At 36.7% G+C, this 17,260-nt stretch overlaps 1 protein-coding gene across 2 annotated transcripts in view; it reads right to left on the reverse strand.

Moving 5' to 3' along the window:
- The window catches only part of AEBP2 (AE binding protein 2), a gene marked incomplete at its 5' end in the record, with an annotated part of 42,981 nt that overhangs the window by 6,917 nt on the left and 18,804 nt on the right, over window positions 1-17,260 (reverse strand). For both annotated transcript variants that reach the window (XM_083859766.1, XM_083859767.1), the window contains 3 exons: window positions 1,862-1,986; window positions 6,855-7,041; window positions 14,862-14,969. In XM_083859766.1, coding sequence (XP_083715892.1) covers window positions 1,862-1,986; window positions 6,855-7,041; window positions 14,862-14,969 — 420 coding nt within the window. The remainder of the gene's footprint in view (window positions 1-1,861; window positions 1,987-6,854; window positions 7,042-14,861; window positions 14,970-17,260) is intronic.

The raw sequence follows: 17,260 nt of genomic DNA on the forward strand, positions 1-17,260 counted from the left end.
TGATTGCATTCTAAATCTCTCCATATCTACAAAGAAAAGATTGTGTTAAAAAAGTATATATAAATTAAAGGATATGCCTTTTCAGAGAACATGAAAGGTATCTACAGTGATTGCTTAGAAATTCTTTATATTAGAATATCTGCCCTGAAATACACTGTGTTGTGCTGAGATTCTTCTTTAAAACAAAGCCACATCATTAATGTCTGTTTTCACACAGCATGGCAATTTCATCTTCCTATTTTTCACCTTTCAAATTAAGGTCTCTGATAATTACACATTTTTTCTTCACCTGAAGATGGACCACACAAACTTATTATACCATTTAGCCAGCCACCATTCAAATCCCATGTCCTGATGCCTTGAAGTGATGCAAAATGAGTGTTTGCATCTGAGGTATCCTTAGCTCAGTGTAACAGTGCATGTCCACAGCTCCTAGCCTACCTTTTCTTTTTAAAGCTGATTTTAGGCTGATGTCCAGCACAAGCCAGAACACCAAAATACAGCAGCCAAGTACAGCATGGGGCCGCAATCCTAGAGCAGTTCTCCCACTGGTACAACCCTTCCCACAACTGAGCTCTGAAGCCATTTCAGATCTAATCAGCCTCCTGCCACCTCGAGTGACGCATGCACTGATGAGCTAAAAGGATTTTCACCACTTCCTTCAAGTTAATGTGAAGCAGCTTTAGAGCAGATTCCTCCCTCTAATTCCACCTCCTTATGAATTATTCCAATAGCCAGAGCTGTTCTTCCACAACTGAGTAGATTTCCAGATTAAAGCAAGCTGTGAATTGGAAGAGAATCTACTTTTCTCACAGCATTGTAAAATCCACGCTGGCCAGGGAAACTAGAATGAGATTTAAATACAGTAACAGCTAAACCACCTGCAATCTTCACTTGCACAATGTAAATAAAGTTCTGCAGAAACCATTTGGAAAAGATTTCCAATTCAGGCCACAGGTATTTAGAACAATCATCAGTCTTGCAGAACCAGGTGAAGTAAGCTTCAAGCATACAAAATCATCTTTTATTTATGGAAAGAGACTGAGAGTTCAAGAGTCTGAATCCCATACTAAGATTAAGCTGTAGCTGAAGACATGTCAGCCAGCACTCCTTGCTTGGACTATTCTACCTATTTAAAACCATCCTTTCCCATTTTGTCTCATCTCTTCTTCAGCCAAGTGTCCACCTTGTACATGCTCTCATTTCCCAACATGCTTAAGAAAACCTGAGGTTATTCAACTTTAACTTCTGATCCTTCTACCCCAATTCAGTACTTTATCCATGCTTTGAACTCTGCTAAATTAATACTGATGTCTTTCCTATCCAAACACAGGTTCCCCACTTGGTTCTTGCCTCCTTCCAGCAATTCACCAATATTTTGGTGGTAAGTTTATTAAAAGAAAGAATGGAGACAGGAATAAAAATATTCAGGATTATATCTTTTAAATGGGAGGAAAAAAGGGAATACACACACATTTCAGATCAGCATCTTTATATATTCTATTATACACCAAAAATATTTCTTGTGATAAATTAGCACTGTTCCCTCATGACCATGGAAATGCCATCTGAACTGTGTTCTTATTTAGAAGATAGAACCAATTTTCTTCTGCAACACAAGGTCGCTGTTAGACCAGCAACCAACTGGATCAGATAGGAGATGTTACAATCCATTCAATCTGTGAGCTAGAACAACCACCACCAATACTTCCTAAAAATTCATTTACTAATAGCAGTGGACAACTCAACTATATAAAAGAGCCACTGTTGCTTATTTCTGATTAAATATCTACAGCAGAAAAAGGAAAAGAGAAATCAGAAAGATCAGATTTTTTTTAGACACACAAACAGATATACTTACAGTACTATGAAATACAACACTGTGGCCTTTTCCTAAACTTTCTATATGTGCTGAGAGATTAAAGCAGATGGCTCGATGTCTTATAGCATCCAGTGTTTGTGCATCAAAGAAGTCATGAGGTCTTGCTGGAAAAAAGGAAAAAGGATCCTTAGTGTTCAACACATTCAAGCATTCAAACACGTTCAAGCACGTCAATAGGTCTGAAGTGTCATTAGTAAATCATTTATCATTATGTCAGTAGCACCACCTTGTCAGAGAGCTGCAAACATTAATTTCACTGAGAAGGAGAAATTATTCCTAGAGAAGCACAATTCAAGTTTGGTCAAAACACACTCCCTGTGGATGAATCAGCTATTTCCAAAAAAGTAACCACACCCACTCATTTCACTTTCAATAATGCTGAATAGCCAGGTGATCAACTCCACACTATCACACATTTCTTTCTATGTACAAGTTGTCATTCCACGTTCTGAGGTTATTAGTAAACATTTTCTACCCAAGAAGCACCAACTGCATGCATCTCATATTATCCTTCAATTTATAATGAGTAAAGCACAGCTAACACCCATCTGAGATTTTACAACCAGTACAAAGCCAGCAGGCATTATAAAGACCTTTTCCTTTTAGAAAAGCATTTTATTGTTAAGTGCTTTTCTTGAAGAGTGGGAAGATTATTGAATTTTGATTTAGAAAGTCCATGTGTAAAAGAATGTCCATCACTTCTACACTAAAAATACCTAAGCTATAAAATAATTACTATTAAGAACATATTTGCATCATATTAGAAATATTTCACAGGAAAGTTTTTAAATATACCATATAAAACTGTAATAACACTACATTAGCAAAAAACTTTGAACGAAAACATTCACATTTTTAAGCCTTACTTGAGAGTAGCAATTTATTAAATAACACACTGAAATGAAAACCACACAAAGCGATTCAAACTTCTGCTGTCTTTATTTGAAACAGCTTCTATATTTCTGCATCCATTATTTCAAAATGAACTACAAATTCCACTTGGAGCTAGCATTTGCAGCACTCCTGGGGCTGATTGTTGGTAAGCATTCATCTGTACATTCTGTTCTGTCCCTGCTCCATCTCAGTTGGACACTGCCAATTAGGCAATCATCTCACTGCAATGTTTTCTCACTCTAAGTGGCAATGCAGGACCACAGCTCGTGCTGCAGGTGGTCAGTGATGCAAGCATATAAATATTTGATAAATAAATATGAGGGAGGAAAGGAGGGAGGGTGGAAAGAAGGGGGGAAAAAAAAACAACCCCAAATTTTTGCTTTCAGTTTCATGCAGCAAGTTTCTCCAGGATTTACAGTGGAGAGAATTCGGTATACTGAGAAGAAAGGAGGCAATTTTTTAAAAGTGTGGGAATTTTTTAATTTATTCTCAAGAGTTAGTGTTGTATTTTCTAATCATCTTTCCCCTGAAAATGATTTTGAGGAATTTAAGTATTTTCCTTCCTGCTTAATAATACAAGTTTCAAGTACACAACAATTCCTTAAAATTACACCATCACATCAGAAACCCAGCAAATGAAAATCCAAGCCCTACACAAGTAACAGGGTCTTACTCTAAATTTCATGAACAGTAAGCTTCCTTTTGTCTTTTACATTCCTTCTGTGAACTTGTTTCTCATGCTTGTTAATAACCACAGTATCATCTTTGCCATGTAAAAAACAAGTGACAATATGGTATTCAAGGTAGCTTCAGAACAGCAATACTGTGACCTATTTTAGAGGTACACACTTTCAATATACTTGGTTCTAAATGCCACTCTGCATGAATGAAGGAACATGTAAAAGGCCATCCCAAATGGAAAGCAGACCATGGACTTTAATCCTGAATTTTCCTACATCAAGATTTTTAAGATAAGTAATATCTCTATAGCACTGTGAATGTAACCAGCTAAAAGGGTGCCACCACTAAAACAAGCCGTTATGATAAAAGGCTGATTTTTAAACTTAGAAGAACATGCCTTGTCTACAGGCATGATGTAAAAAAACCAATTAAGTAACAGCAAAAATTCTCTTTATAGCCTAAGTTAAAAGATTGTATTCTCATCACATATACCCACAGGATAGTCTCCTTTTTCATTATACCTTCTCTCACAGAAGGGTGTTACCTTCAGATATAACACAGAGGAAGCAAATGTATAAATTTGCTGTATTGACACTATTAAGAATTTATACATGAGGGTGCTTCAGTAATAGCCTATATTGGCCATTAATTGTCAATAAATATTTAGTAATGCCCTTACACCTTTAAAAAAGCCAGGGTCTAATAAAACCATGAGGTAGAATGAATGTGCTGAATTTTTTTTTCCAGAAACAAATTGTTTTGTGCTGAAAAACTGACAGCTTTTGTCAAATTATTATCTGCAAGTGATTTAAACTGCTGGTCCACTATCAAGTGGCATTTTGTTTTACAGCCATGTCATTAAGTCCTTGTAACTCTACTTGCAGAGAACCTGGTACATGTGTTAAACACCTCTCCTTCTGGGCACTTAAAAATGTCCAATTATAAATCCAGGTTCTTAGCTTTATATACTCTGGACTGAAAATACTTAATGATGTTAATTGTGTTATTTTGGCTTCTTAGATAAGGGTTTTGCCTCCTCCCATTCTTCTTGTAAAGACAAATCATATAAACTTCTACACTTCTTTCTTTACCTCAAACTAAGCTGAGAAACAGAAATACAAGCAAAATTGTATCAGCCCTTTGTCACATTCACTTCACCAACAATAATCTACAAAAAGTTTGAAAGGAAAGCTGCCAATACTTGGCATTTTCAGAAAATGCCATCAACTTTGGATACATTTCTGGGTCATGTACCCTCTGGAGAAATACATTACAGCAGTCAGTTCCCAATTCAGTTAGAGATGATTTCTGCCTTAAGGCAAAGTCTACAGCCAGCATTGCATTTGTCTCAGGAGGCAAGAAGATAAGGAATTGCTCAAGCAGCTGTCACTTTTCTTCCTGTGCAACACTTGATCAAGACAGCAGACCATTCAAATACTCTAGTCTGGTCTTTAACTTTCCCACAATATTTATTATTTACATTTTTTACTAAAAATTCATTCATAAATTCTGCAGTAAATTCTTACTACAACTACAGCATCTTACCAGCTGATTTGAAGTTTTAATTATGAAGCTTTGATTAGAAATTTGTAAGTCAAATAATATAATAAGATGTTTATCAATTACTAATAAAGCACCAACCTGAAAAACTACTGCATATAGTGGGGTGAAAGTTAATTAAGATGCATTAAATCAGCCACCTAACAAAATCAATATGGAGAAGCAAGCTAATATGCAACTCAGGAATCTCTGAAAATGAAAATTTTGAAGTGACCAGGCTTAGACATTTATATTTTGAGTAACACAGTCAACAAATCACAATGATTCTTTAGGAACCTGCAATTATCTCAAAATGTCTCTTTCATTACATCTGTGATGCAAAAAGATGCTGCAAAGTGAGCCCACAACCCTTCACTGAACAGCCTTCCCGTCTCATTTATACAGATTTCCAGAGAGAAAGGGAAAGCTCTTTGAAAATCAAATACTGAAAAGGACAGAAACAGTTTTCTAATTTCTTTAAATGCTGCATCAAAATTAGAGGAAATCTAATTGAAATTAGAAATCTCTACTTTCAAGATGTGTTTCACAATACAATTTGCTCATACATATATATTAAAAACTCCCAGGCACACCCAGCCGCTCAGAAAACTTTTCAGGATTCCAGCAGATAGTATAACTTCCCAGGACATGCAAGGTAGAAACATGACCACTGCTTCATAAATTTCCATCAAGTTCCTTAAGACACAGGTGAGATATACAGACTAAACCACAATTGTGTGATAAAGAGTAATCACCTAAGACCACCAGTAGGTGAATCCATAGTTGCAGTAACATTTGAACAACTGGTAACTGTATTTCTTCACAGGAAGAGAAAGATGGATACAGTTACATGTTTTGCTACAGAGGAGTTTTGGAAAAATAAAACTGTGGACAGTATGAGATTTAAAATATCCAGTGGTTCATAAAAAAGGTATCTTGTGCTACTTTTCAATACTGTAAGATGAATTTTGCACAAGTAAAAATTCCTGTCAGTTTTTTCTTCAGCTGTTGACATACCAGCAGAAAAAAATGCAAACAGCTTTTTTCAAGTCTCCTCTAAAATGCAGGTGTCAGAGTAACACTTTTAATACCAGCAAATGATCAGTTTGGCACTGGAGAGTTGCATCCAAAGCAATTATAACCCAAAGTGAAATATTTTAACAATTGCCTAATCTTTCCCAACTATTCCTGTAGGTTAGAATCTCTGTAGAAATTTGATGTTTGATTAGTCTAATGCTAGGACAACTCAGGAATCAAACTACTAGATGCAAATGGACTAGAAGAGGTACTGGGTAAATGATTATTTCTTGCTGGAGGAAACAGTTCTCGCTTTAAATGAAAAATCACACCACACAGCACAGTGGTTCATATAAAATTAATGAACATCAACTACGTGGAGACAGATTAGAGAAACATAGCAAGCCAATTCTGCCCAAAATTAGATCTTGGGTATGCTCATAAAACTGTCATTAACATAATGAAATGTTGTACTCAAAAAAGAGCTTATATAACACACATTTATCTCTAATTTATATGATTCTGCAATCTCTGTCTGAACTTCAGATCTCATCAGCACTAAACACAGCACTTTCCAACAGTAATACAGTCAATAAACAAAAAACTCTGAAATGAAAAGCTTCTTTCCACAGAAACTCCAATTGTTGCTCACAGGAAATTCATCTTTTTTCCTTGACACACACACCTCAGATTTACCTCAGAAAGGAACACATGGAGAATCTGGAATTGTTTTCTTCCCATCACAAGGAATGCCAACCCTACCAGATTCAAATATGCAGAGCAACCAGAGTGAGGAGGGACTCTAAGACAAACCCTTCAAGAACTTCTGTGAAACACTTACGTAGTGATCGTCGCCTCTTGTTCTTCAATTTTCTTCTTTTATTCATTCCAGCTTTAGATGGAGATTCCTCTTTGGCCTTTGGCTGGCTGGCAACTTTTGAAGAGTTCTGCTGGCTGAAGTGTGTGGGCACATGACGGGCAAGTCCTCCCTGAGATGCAAAGCTGGCATTGCACCCACCAACTACACACTAGTGAGAGAAAACAGAGCAACTGGGTCAGTGGCTGTGTGGCACAGGAGCCTCAGAGACCTTGATTTGACTTTTCTGGCTCAACTTCCAACACACTAAAGCAAAACTAAATTCTTAATGACCATGCAATTCTTAAAAAGAAAAATAAAAACGTATTCTAAATTACGTTCGTTTGGAATTTTTAACTCTCAATAATTGTTTCATGATACAATATTTTTTATGCCATACTGTATTTTATATTGTATAGCATAAAATTAAACCCTAAAATTAATCTCAATGCATTGGCAAACTTTCCACAGAAAACAGGCTTCTGAAGAACTCCCCTCTTCCGAACATTCCAGCGTTCCCTCACCTTTCAAACTACTGCAATGTTACTGTTTCTCTGCATTTGATAGTAACATTCTCTAACAACCTCTTTTCTTGTGACAAGGCAGAAGTAACAAATACATCCTTATCCACATTAAATTTGAAACAGCTTAATGCTCTTGGTAAACTACATAAAAAGTTAGTGAGCAGCTACCTTACAGTCCTGTCTAAAAATAACTTCAGTAAAATTGTAGTAACAATTATTTATACATTCATTTTGGGATGCTGCTATTACCTCATGAGCATTTAAGGTAGCTCTTATTTAAAGGAAATGTCCTCTCTCAACAGAAAAATAAGATCCAACAACAATTTAGCAGAAACACAAACTGAATGATAGCAGCAACTAAGCCTGTACTGGCTACAAATTACTGGTATTTTTATAAGTATCTGGTTCATATTTACAATTATTTTATTTGCAAAATAAGTATTTCAATTATATCGTTGGAGAGGGATGCACAACCCTCTTCTGTTGTGCTCTGAGCTCACATGGGTAGTAGAAAAATGATTTGAGAATATGCACTTCATCACTGGTTGCAATTAGCTGTGAATCCATATGATTGATTTTTCTTTGGATCCAAACAATAGCACTAGGACAAATGAGTGGATCAGCCAGTAGCAAAACACCTATCACCAGTCTAAACCATTGGCAAGTTCTCCTCCTTCCACATCTGCCTGGCTCCTTCCTTTCCTTCCCATGTTTCTCAGCTCTTTCACCTGCCTCTCTTCCTAACACTTCCCTTCACAGCCAAACTAAGGAGGCAGCTCCAACAGGAGCTTGGGAAAAAGCAATGCTGCTGTAACTATGTCCATAGTGCAAGGTCCTTTGAAGGCTAAGGATGAACTGCCAAATTTACAGTAACTTGCCCCACACCTGCACATCTGACTGGAAGACAAGAAAATAACTTTAGAACTCCAGGTGTCCCACTTTTTGCTCCTAAACCCCAACTGTGCTGCTTTCTAACCGAGGTTGCAGAACTGAAAAGTCTATTTCTGCCTCACACTTAGCAAATGGTTTTCCATGATCAGTAGTAAAATACAGTGTCCACAAAGAGAAAAAACTGTGCTGTCCCCAAGAGCTTAATACTTCCTATGGGACTAAAAATATGTAGACAGATTTCAAGATAGTAAAAGGTTAAAAATGGAAGGATGTTTTGCTTTTTGTGTGTGTGTGTGTGTGTGTGTGTTGCGGTTTTTTAAAGGGAAGAATTCTTAGAAGAAGTTAGAGAAAGTTCTCTAAGTACTGAACTAACTCAAACAGAAAATTCCCTGATAAAAAAACTTAAGGAACCTTCACGCTGTATTTGCTCCTCCCTGTCTCCCCCACTAATAAACACCTTAAGAATTGTGAAAATTCCTACCAAAATCTCCCCTATGCCTTTTTACCTTGCCTAAAATTTCCCACGTTCAAACAACAGCAATATTGTTTACTTAGACTGCAGTGACTTACAATGGAAGAAATCCCAGCACACGTGCAAATCCCAACACACTCTGGATGCTGATCTCATTTACACTGCAGCAACTCCAACACAATTTTCCTTACTTTAAATTCATTCTGAACATGAAAATTTACACTTACAGAATCACAGGATGGTTTGGGTTATAAGGGTCCTTTAAAAGTCATTCAGTTCCAAGCCCCCTGCTGTGGGTAAGGCCAGCATCTACTAAATTAGATTGCTAAACCCTATCAACCTGGCCTTGAACCCAAACCACCTATTTTTATGAAAGATGATTTAATTCACAATCAACAGATAAGTGTACAATGCATATATGCATTAGTTTAAACTTTTTTTGTTCTCCTTTTTTTTTTTGTTCTTGATAGAGTTGTCTTGCCCATAAAAGCATCTTCATGAAACTAAGCCATGAAATCTAAATTTAGGATTCGATTTCACTAATGTGCTCCTGACTTCAGATTCCCGCTTCTTCTGATCATACAAACACTGTCAGAAAAAAATAAATACATAGCTCAAAAAAAGCCCATATCCTGAAATTCAGTCACAATGAGAAATTAAAATTTTAGTTTTACCAATGCCCCCTAGAGGTCAAAACTAACCTAAAGCCTTGGTACAGCACATGCATTACCATATTTCAAGCTAAATATAGTATCAAAAAGACAATACCTTTGGGAAAAAAGCACAAACTATGTGTCAGGCACTTTTCTAAAACTTTTCAAACCATAACTGCATTTCTTGTCAGGTAGGAAACATTGTTTTATGACAAACTGCAGCCTGACTCATGATGTCATAACTTTTTTCTGATTCTATAGAGAGCAAACAATCACAAATACTCTATATGGATTATCTACAGAAGCTACCACTAACTCTTCTTGCTCTACCCAAGTTTTATTTTCAAAACCCCCAAACCAACATCCTTAGATCCTCAACATCTGCAATTTGAAACTAGAAACGTTTTTTCCAGAAAGTGTATTAATAGTCTACAGCCACAGTACAAAGTACCTGCAGAAATTATTACATTCGGATTTTGTGACTACCTGATCATATCTTCAAATAATCAACAGCTGATAGATCAACAATGACAGAGAATGCCTTTGTGGTAGACAGGAAATAGCAGAAGAGGAGAATGAAAATATCTTACCTGTTTGTTCTTTTTTTTCTCTAAAATAATATATCCAGCAATCCGTTACTAATGGGTAAAGTCTCTTCTCTCCAAAGATAAAGGAGCAGTTCAGGCTGTCACTTCAGGATCTCTGGACGGTAAGTCACACCAAATCAGCTTCCCACCAGATAATTATAGAGCTCTACAGGGCTTCTAATAAATCAAACTCAACTATTATGCATAACTTTAAACCAATCTTTTCCTTTTTCCCCCAACACCTAAATCTCAAAATTTTGCATTGAATTTAAAATATAACAGATTGGGTCCGGATTGGTGGATATGTTACTTCAAGAGAAAGTAAGTAAACATGTAAGAAGTTTAATTTCTCCAGTGTACCCATACCCACCATTATTAATGGGCAGTAATGACCAGTGATTTTAACAAACAGGATATGAAAGTATCTAAAGATGCAGGTTTTTGTTCTAAATTCAAAATAACCAAATCTCCTATTTGGGTCATTTAGCATTTAAATTTTCCTACTAAATCTAACAGTAATAGTTTAAACATCTGGATAAACTTTCTTACTGTCTCAACTTCTGAGTGTTCAGGCAGAGAGCCTTCACATTTTACATCTGCAATGCTCTAATGGATAGAAAATATTCTGCCAAGAGAGTAACAGACATGAATTCCCAATGAAGACTGAAATTGCTGTGTGTTTTCTACATTTCACCAAGCATTACTCTACTGAGAGTTGTATCTAATGCAGTCATCACTTCATGAATTCTGGAAGGTGCAGGGAGCACCAAACTTCATTTTTCATATTACTTTATTCTCCCATTTTAAGGAGAAGCCTGCAACAAACCTGTGCACTACCATTTGTTGTCACTAAAAGCATTTACCCCACAGGAGCAAACCTTGCATGACTGCTCTTGAACATGAAGAGCATATCCACTGGAACCCATGGGTGAAAGCAGCTGCTGGCATTCCCACATGCATCCTTACAGAATCATTTAGGTTGGAAGAGACCTTTGAGATCATCAACCCTAATCCTAATGCTGTATGCAATTATTATTTTACTATTTTTATTTTATTATTATTTTATGCAATTATTTTGCATAAAATCTCCCACTATTTCGCGCTCATCTACCATTTGTCCTTTCATTGTGCTCAACATCTAAGAGTTCATTTGATGTGTCTTCAAGTAACTTTTAGTGCCAAGTAACACTTGATTAATTTATTTTTGCCCCTGCACACCAGAAACCATGCTGGAAAACGCAGGTTGACACAACTCCTTTAACTGTTCCAATACTTATTACTTGTAACAGCCAAGTTTAGGACAAGAAAGATGGAATATTTTCATTCACTTCTTTTCAACTTCCCAAGGAGAGTTTGTTGAAACCAGGATGTTTTCTACCTCAGCAGTTTATTCCTCTACATCCTGTCTAGAAGGTCTGAAAGCCAAATTGCTGACCCCTCAACAGGACCAGCCCTGCATGCTGATTATACTCTACAGTATTCCACTGGTGTATAAGAAGCTGCAAAACTATGAAATAAGAGATCTAAAAAAGAATAATGTTGAGGATTTTCTCTCTCAACTCTGTAAAATCACACACAAAGATGAACATACTAAATGTCTTTGAAAAGATTACCTATATTCAATGAATGTCTACAATGACAAAAAAAAAAAAAAAAAAAAAAAAAAAAAAGACAACTGGCTAAACTCAGACTGTAAAGGAAATGACTCAGAGAGGAGCTGGATGTACCAAGATATTGCCCCACAGAAAAAAAAAGGAGCTTGCATAACAACACTCTCAAAAATAGGTACCAAATGGAAATTTATCTTTTCTGTGACACAGGTACTGCAATATTCATGATGAGAGGGACACACTAAGCCACACAACCAGGAAAAAAATAGGATAAACTTAAGAAAATATGAACCATTTTGCCTTGGCAATGTAGAAGTGGGTTCATTTCTGTGACAAATGAACTGCACAGTCACATGGTTGACAGTAATGAATGGAAAGGGCAGGTAAACCCCACAAAGACCTTTCAATAGGAAAGCAGAACAGCTCATTTAGAGCTGAATGGAGCTTTTAGTCAAAGGACAACTCCATGTGTATCACAAAAAGAGATAATTAAACCCAAAATGTGCAACTACAGAAAATGAGTCCATTTGCAAGCAAAAGGGGAACTGGACAGGGATATCTCCTTCAATGCAAAAGAGAGTTATGTTTGAAACAGTCCCCAATGCTTTTCAATTTAAGAAAATACATTTCTCTCTTATTTTCACTAGAAATGTAAGAATATATCTATCTGTGTTATTATTCTCTTCTGGTCACTGTATGATTGTAGTGCTCTTTTACCTCTACAAAAGTAAGATTTCATGCTTTTAGTTGTCATTTTCCTAGCTAAGATCCTTTGCTTTTCTTTAAAACATCCTAAATAGCAGTTCTTCAGACAACAGCATAGAGCTGTACTATTTCCATTATCACTTCTTACAGCCTTCCATAAAAATCCCAACATTATTTTTTAACTAAAACACTGAATAACTATTTTCTGGAAGTCTTCTAAAATGGCAGATTCCTCCCTTTTATGTTAGGATTCAAGTATATTGTCATGAGGCAACTGAAGCATCATTTGCAATTTAGGTTTTGGGAGATATTTTGTCTGCAGTAATTATGAAGAAGAATAGGTCTTTAAACCAACTCTGACACCAAAAAATCTGGCTTTCCCTGAAAGGTGAGCAATTAAATCCACAAAATGGACACATTGGCTCCATTTTTGACTGACTGCTACAAAATAATTAATAAAAGGCCGTTCTTGGACTGGTCAAGACTAATTACCAACACTTGAAGTGGTTTTTTTTGTCTCAGAGAGTAGATTTCTAAAGTTAGCATAAAAAAAAGCAGCAGCAAATGAAGGAAAGGAGCCAGTTAAATGATAGATTGCCATCACAGACACTCATACTTGGCTACCTCATGTGAGCCCTGAAGCCTATTTCAGCATAAATGACAGGGGAACAAAAGATGTTACAAAATTCTACTCAGACCACAATTATCCTCCATTCAAAGCTCCCAGGAACAGATTGAGAAATACAGGGATAAAAAACAAACAGAGGGACTCAAGACAACAGGACGAAAAAATGCTGCAGTGACACACATTGAGGCAGGATGATTAACTACTACAATCCTCAAATGTTTTTTGTTCTCTCTCTCAGTAGGACCAGAAAGAACAGAAAATCAGCTGGTGAAACAACAGGTATTGAACACAAGATGATTATTAGCAGAAACAATTGTTGACAATTTTAGGGCTCTAGCTGTACCCAGCCTAGCCAAAAAAATGAAGGTACCAACTGAAACTGCCTTTGCTAGGTAAGCCCGACAGACTCCAAAGCACTACTGGTGTTTCCGGGCTATGCCCACCTCTTCAACCCAATTGCTCTAAAACTGAGTTTCTTTGATCTAGACCAAATAAGAACACAGATTAAACTATTTAAAAGACTTTTATCCAAGAACAAAGCTTGCCATTATACTTTGAGGTAGACAAAATATTTAATTGTCTAATAGAGAAAACCTAAGGTACGAGTTTACTCTGGTAACCAGTGGTTGCTTTCTTTACTACTACTATTATTATTATTAATAATCAGAGATCAGGATTTTAGATTAGATCAGATCCTGGAACAACCATATCTGCAAACTTGCAGGGATCTATGATCCTTATGCTATCCTTCCAAGAGCATGCTAAACTCATTCCTTCAAACACAGGGTATGATAACCTTAAAACTCATTTTCCTGGGGTTACTTTCTGAGTCAGAAATTTTCAGTCTAAACTACACAGTTCAGTATGGAAAAAAAAATCTGTTTATATTTTTAAAAAATCTTCTTCACATGCAATGCACTATTTTTACTCTCTTGGTTTCGAGTTAAATTTAGTTTTGTTTTCTGTCATAACTATTATTAAAACCTATATATAGAAAATGTAACTACGGAAAGACACCCCTGTAACAGAAAAGTATTTTTTAGTAATAAAGCTGCCTTAAAGTAAATTTTTTTAAAAGTGGAAGATATTACCTGAGAAGAAAAAGAAGAGAGGGAAGACAGGGACTAAAACTTGGTGGGGTTGGGGGAGAAGGAGGCAATAAAATGTACCTAAACTCAATAAATACCCCAAATCCTGTTTCATTTTCATACCCTACATGGAAGAACTTCAGTCTGAAGTAGTGTGGGTGGGACTTACCATCAAGTGATCCAGGACTGACAGCTATGAACTGCCCCAACTGTATCCATAAGAGGATGAAGCAACTCATTAATAACGGATTGGTGGATATGGGAATGATAAACACTACTATACCTAGAATTGCAGGTACAGATTAAGGGGAGAGAGAAAGAGAAAGTTAGAAAATACTGTGCAGGAAATACAGTCAGCTCAATGGTCCTGCATTCCTGACTTCATTATTCTTTTCAGAGAAGTGAACCACAAATAGCCACTGCCAGTACTTCTACTGAATTTAACAAAAGCAGCTGTTACTCAAGCACAGAACATGCACCATCAGCCATGATCCAAAATTCAATGTGGAAGTGTAAAGCATGAGAGAAAATATCTCACTGTTACAGCGTAAGCAGCGTGACTGTAAAATGCACAAAACCCCTGAAGTTTAATACTATTTAGTTTCACACTCCCTGCCATTTACAGATTAAAAGAAACAGGGATAGAGAAGCAATAACAGTTTCTTCACCTGTGTTTGCAAAAGAATAGGAGCTTTGGGCACTATTACTGCAAAGAAGAAGGCTCAGCTCACTTTTAAATCCTCCAGTGACGGAATTTTTCAATTGACAAATTAGGAAAAATAAAGAGAATTTTTTTAAAAAATAAGAGACAATATACGTTACAACGACCCTTACCTTGAAAGGTTTGTCCCCACTGTGTGTCAGCATATGCCTCTGCAACCAACTTTGACTTGTTGAAGGTGTATTATATACTTTGCAACCTTTCCACAAGCAAACAAACACCTGATAGAGTAAAAACGTGGTAAGTTTACACAAGTCAGAGAGAACAGCAAATAAAAAAAACCACATTAGCAAAGATGGCTGTTTTTACAACACTTCAAAGAACTCTGAACAATAACCATTTATTTTGAAACATACTTCTCATATCTCACCAAGGAAAAAAATAATTACAACCCCAAGTATTCAATAAAACCGGGTCATTGGAAGAAAATACCAAGAGACAGATGCTCCTGCAGATAAACACAATCGAGAGCAACAGGATCTGCTGCATTCGTGTTTGCACTCAGTATCTGTATCCACCAGATATGGAGGCTGAACATTTTTAAATGAAAAATTTGCACTTTCTGGGTAGTAATTATAGAAATAAAATAATTTACACTCATAAGCAATTAATTTTATTCCTTGAGCATGAAAAAGTAAAAACTCTTAATTGTAATGAAGTTTATATACGGGAGTTTTGTATTCTGGGATACCAGATACCTCTAGTTAGGGCCTTACATTCAATTCCTGGAAGCTACCAATTCTCATAGGATTCAAAATCTATGGGTGTTTTGTGATTCCAGTGTACAGAACAATCCCATGCACAATAGTGCATTAAGGGGAGCAGAACTTACTCATGCTGCTTTTCTCTGTCCTCTCATTGTGTTTATCTGTAACTGAAGGAATAAAAAAAGCTCAATGAACTTGCCTTTCATTAGAATTTCCTCAACAGGTCTGTGGGTGAAGGGAGGTAAAGCCCTAATTTGTCACAGCAAAAGAAAGTTCCCAGGAACAGCACTGTTCATAACACAGGTTTTCAGAAATGCAGGAAACTAATTGGATTTCAGTTTCTTGTTCTCTTTTGGAGAATAAAACCCCTCAACCTTCAAAAGATTTTATTTTCAAAATGAAAAAGCAGCCACGGGAGTTCTACGTTCTTGCTGTATAATAGATACACAACCCAGCTTAACCCAGACAAAGCTGGAAACCCCTCAGTGTCTGTGTGACTGATCCAGACCTACTGACACAAGGCCCAAGCCCCCAAACCTTTGGGGTCTGCCACTCCTCAGTTTTGAGATCCCCTCAAAGCCACAGAATTGGAATTTCTGAGATTTCTGGCTCTGCAACAGCTCCCTAAGTGTGCCAGCATTTCCATCAGCAACTGCAGACTGCAGGGCACTTGGCAAAGGTGTGTTACTGGGAAGTCACAGATGGGGAAAATACAAGGATTTGGGTGTGCAAACACACAACAGAAGTCTAGACAAGGCTTCTTGGGAGTCCCTGACAAAAAGCTGAACCCCAAATATCTCTGAAATAACATCTTTCGGAAGCAAAACTGTTTTGTGGAAAAGTTTCCCAGGCTCTTCATGGATGTATCTGGTTTGGTCTGCAGCCATGACCTCGGTATTGGCTGAAAAAACTACATTTTACCATGCAGAGATGTTTATCCTATTCCTTTCCATTCTCAATGAGCAACTACTTTAACCCCCACTTTTCTTCAAATTTAGAGCCATTGCAGTTAAGTAAGATCTGAAATCCCATCAAAAGCACAACACAATTCCCAACACACTCGAACACCTCACCGGCAGGTGGCAGACAAATCCCTGAAACAAACCCACCAGGACACATCCTCCCTCCACAGCACCACGATGGAATTCCTCAAAAAACAAACTCCAGTAAGGGGGATTCGAAACTGTGAACTAATGCAACAGTTATCAGACCCTTTGTGCTTCCAACAGCCTCCTCTTTCAAATATACAAATACAGGCCAATGTTTTCTAAATAAAAATATCCAGAAATCATGTTACATGAAATGTAAGTGACAAGAAATAAAGTACAGAAAAAAAAAAAAAAACCCAAACCAAAATCTGCAAAATGTTCTAGCTCCTTTTTAAGAAATGTAAAGCAGTCATGGATGGGATAAAAAAGATCTAAACACACCTTATTAATTTCATTGTTTCATCCAGGTTTCATGTGACACTTTTATACACCTGTGGACAGAACTCAGAAATCACCTCATGGGTGGCTAAAAAGCCACTACACTGGATGGATGGCTCTGCTTAGATATTGGACTGAAAAAAGCCATCAAATATCAAGCTGAAAAGTTCAATCATGTAAAAAAATATTAGCTAAATACATCCAGAGTCACAGCTGTCTCAGTGACACATTTACATATTAAATTATTTAAAGTAATGCAAATTAGCATTTTATTTAAGTTTCTTATTCACTGAAGATAAAGTTCAACAGCTTGAACATTTTCCTTCTGAAGAAGAGACAAGACAAAAAGCCAAAAGATAACAACTATTCTACTTCAAG

This window comes from Zosterops lateralis, assembly GCF_965231275.1.
Source record: "Zosterops lateralis genome assembly, chromosome: 4".
Taxonomy (NCBI): domain Eukaryota; kingdom Metazoa; phylum Chordata; class Aves; order Passeriformes; family Zosteropidae; genus Zosterops; species Zosterops lateralis.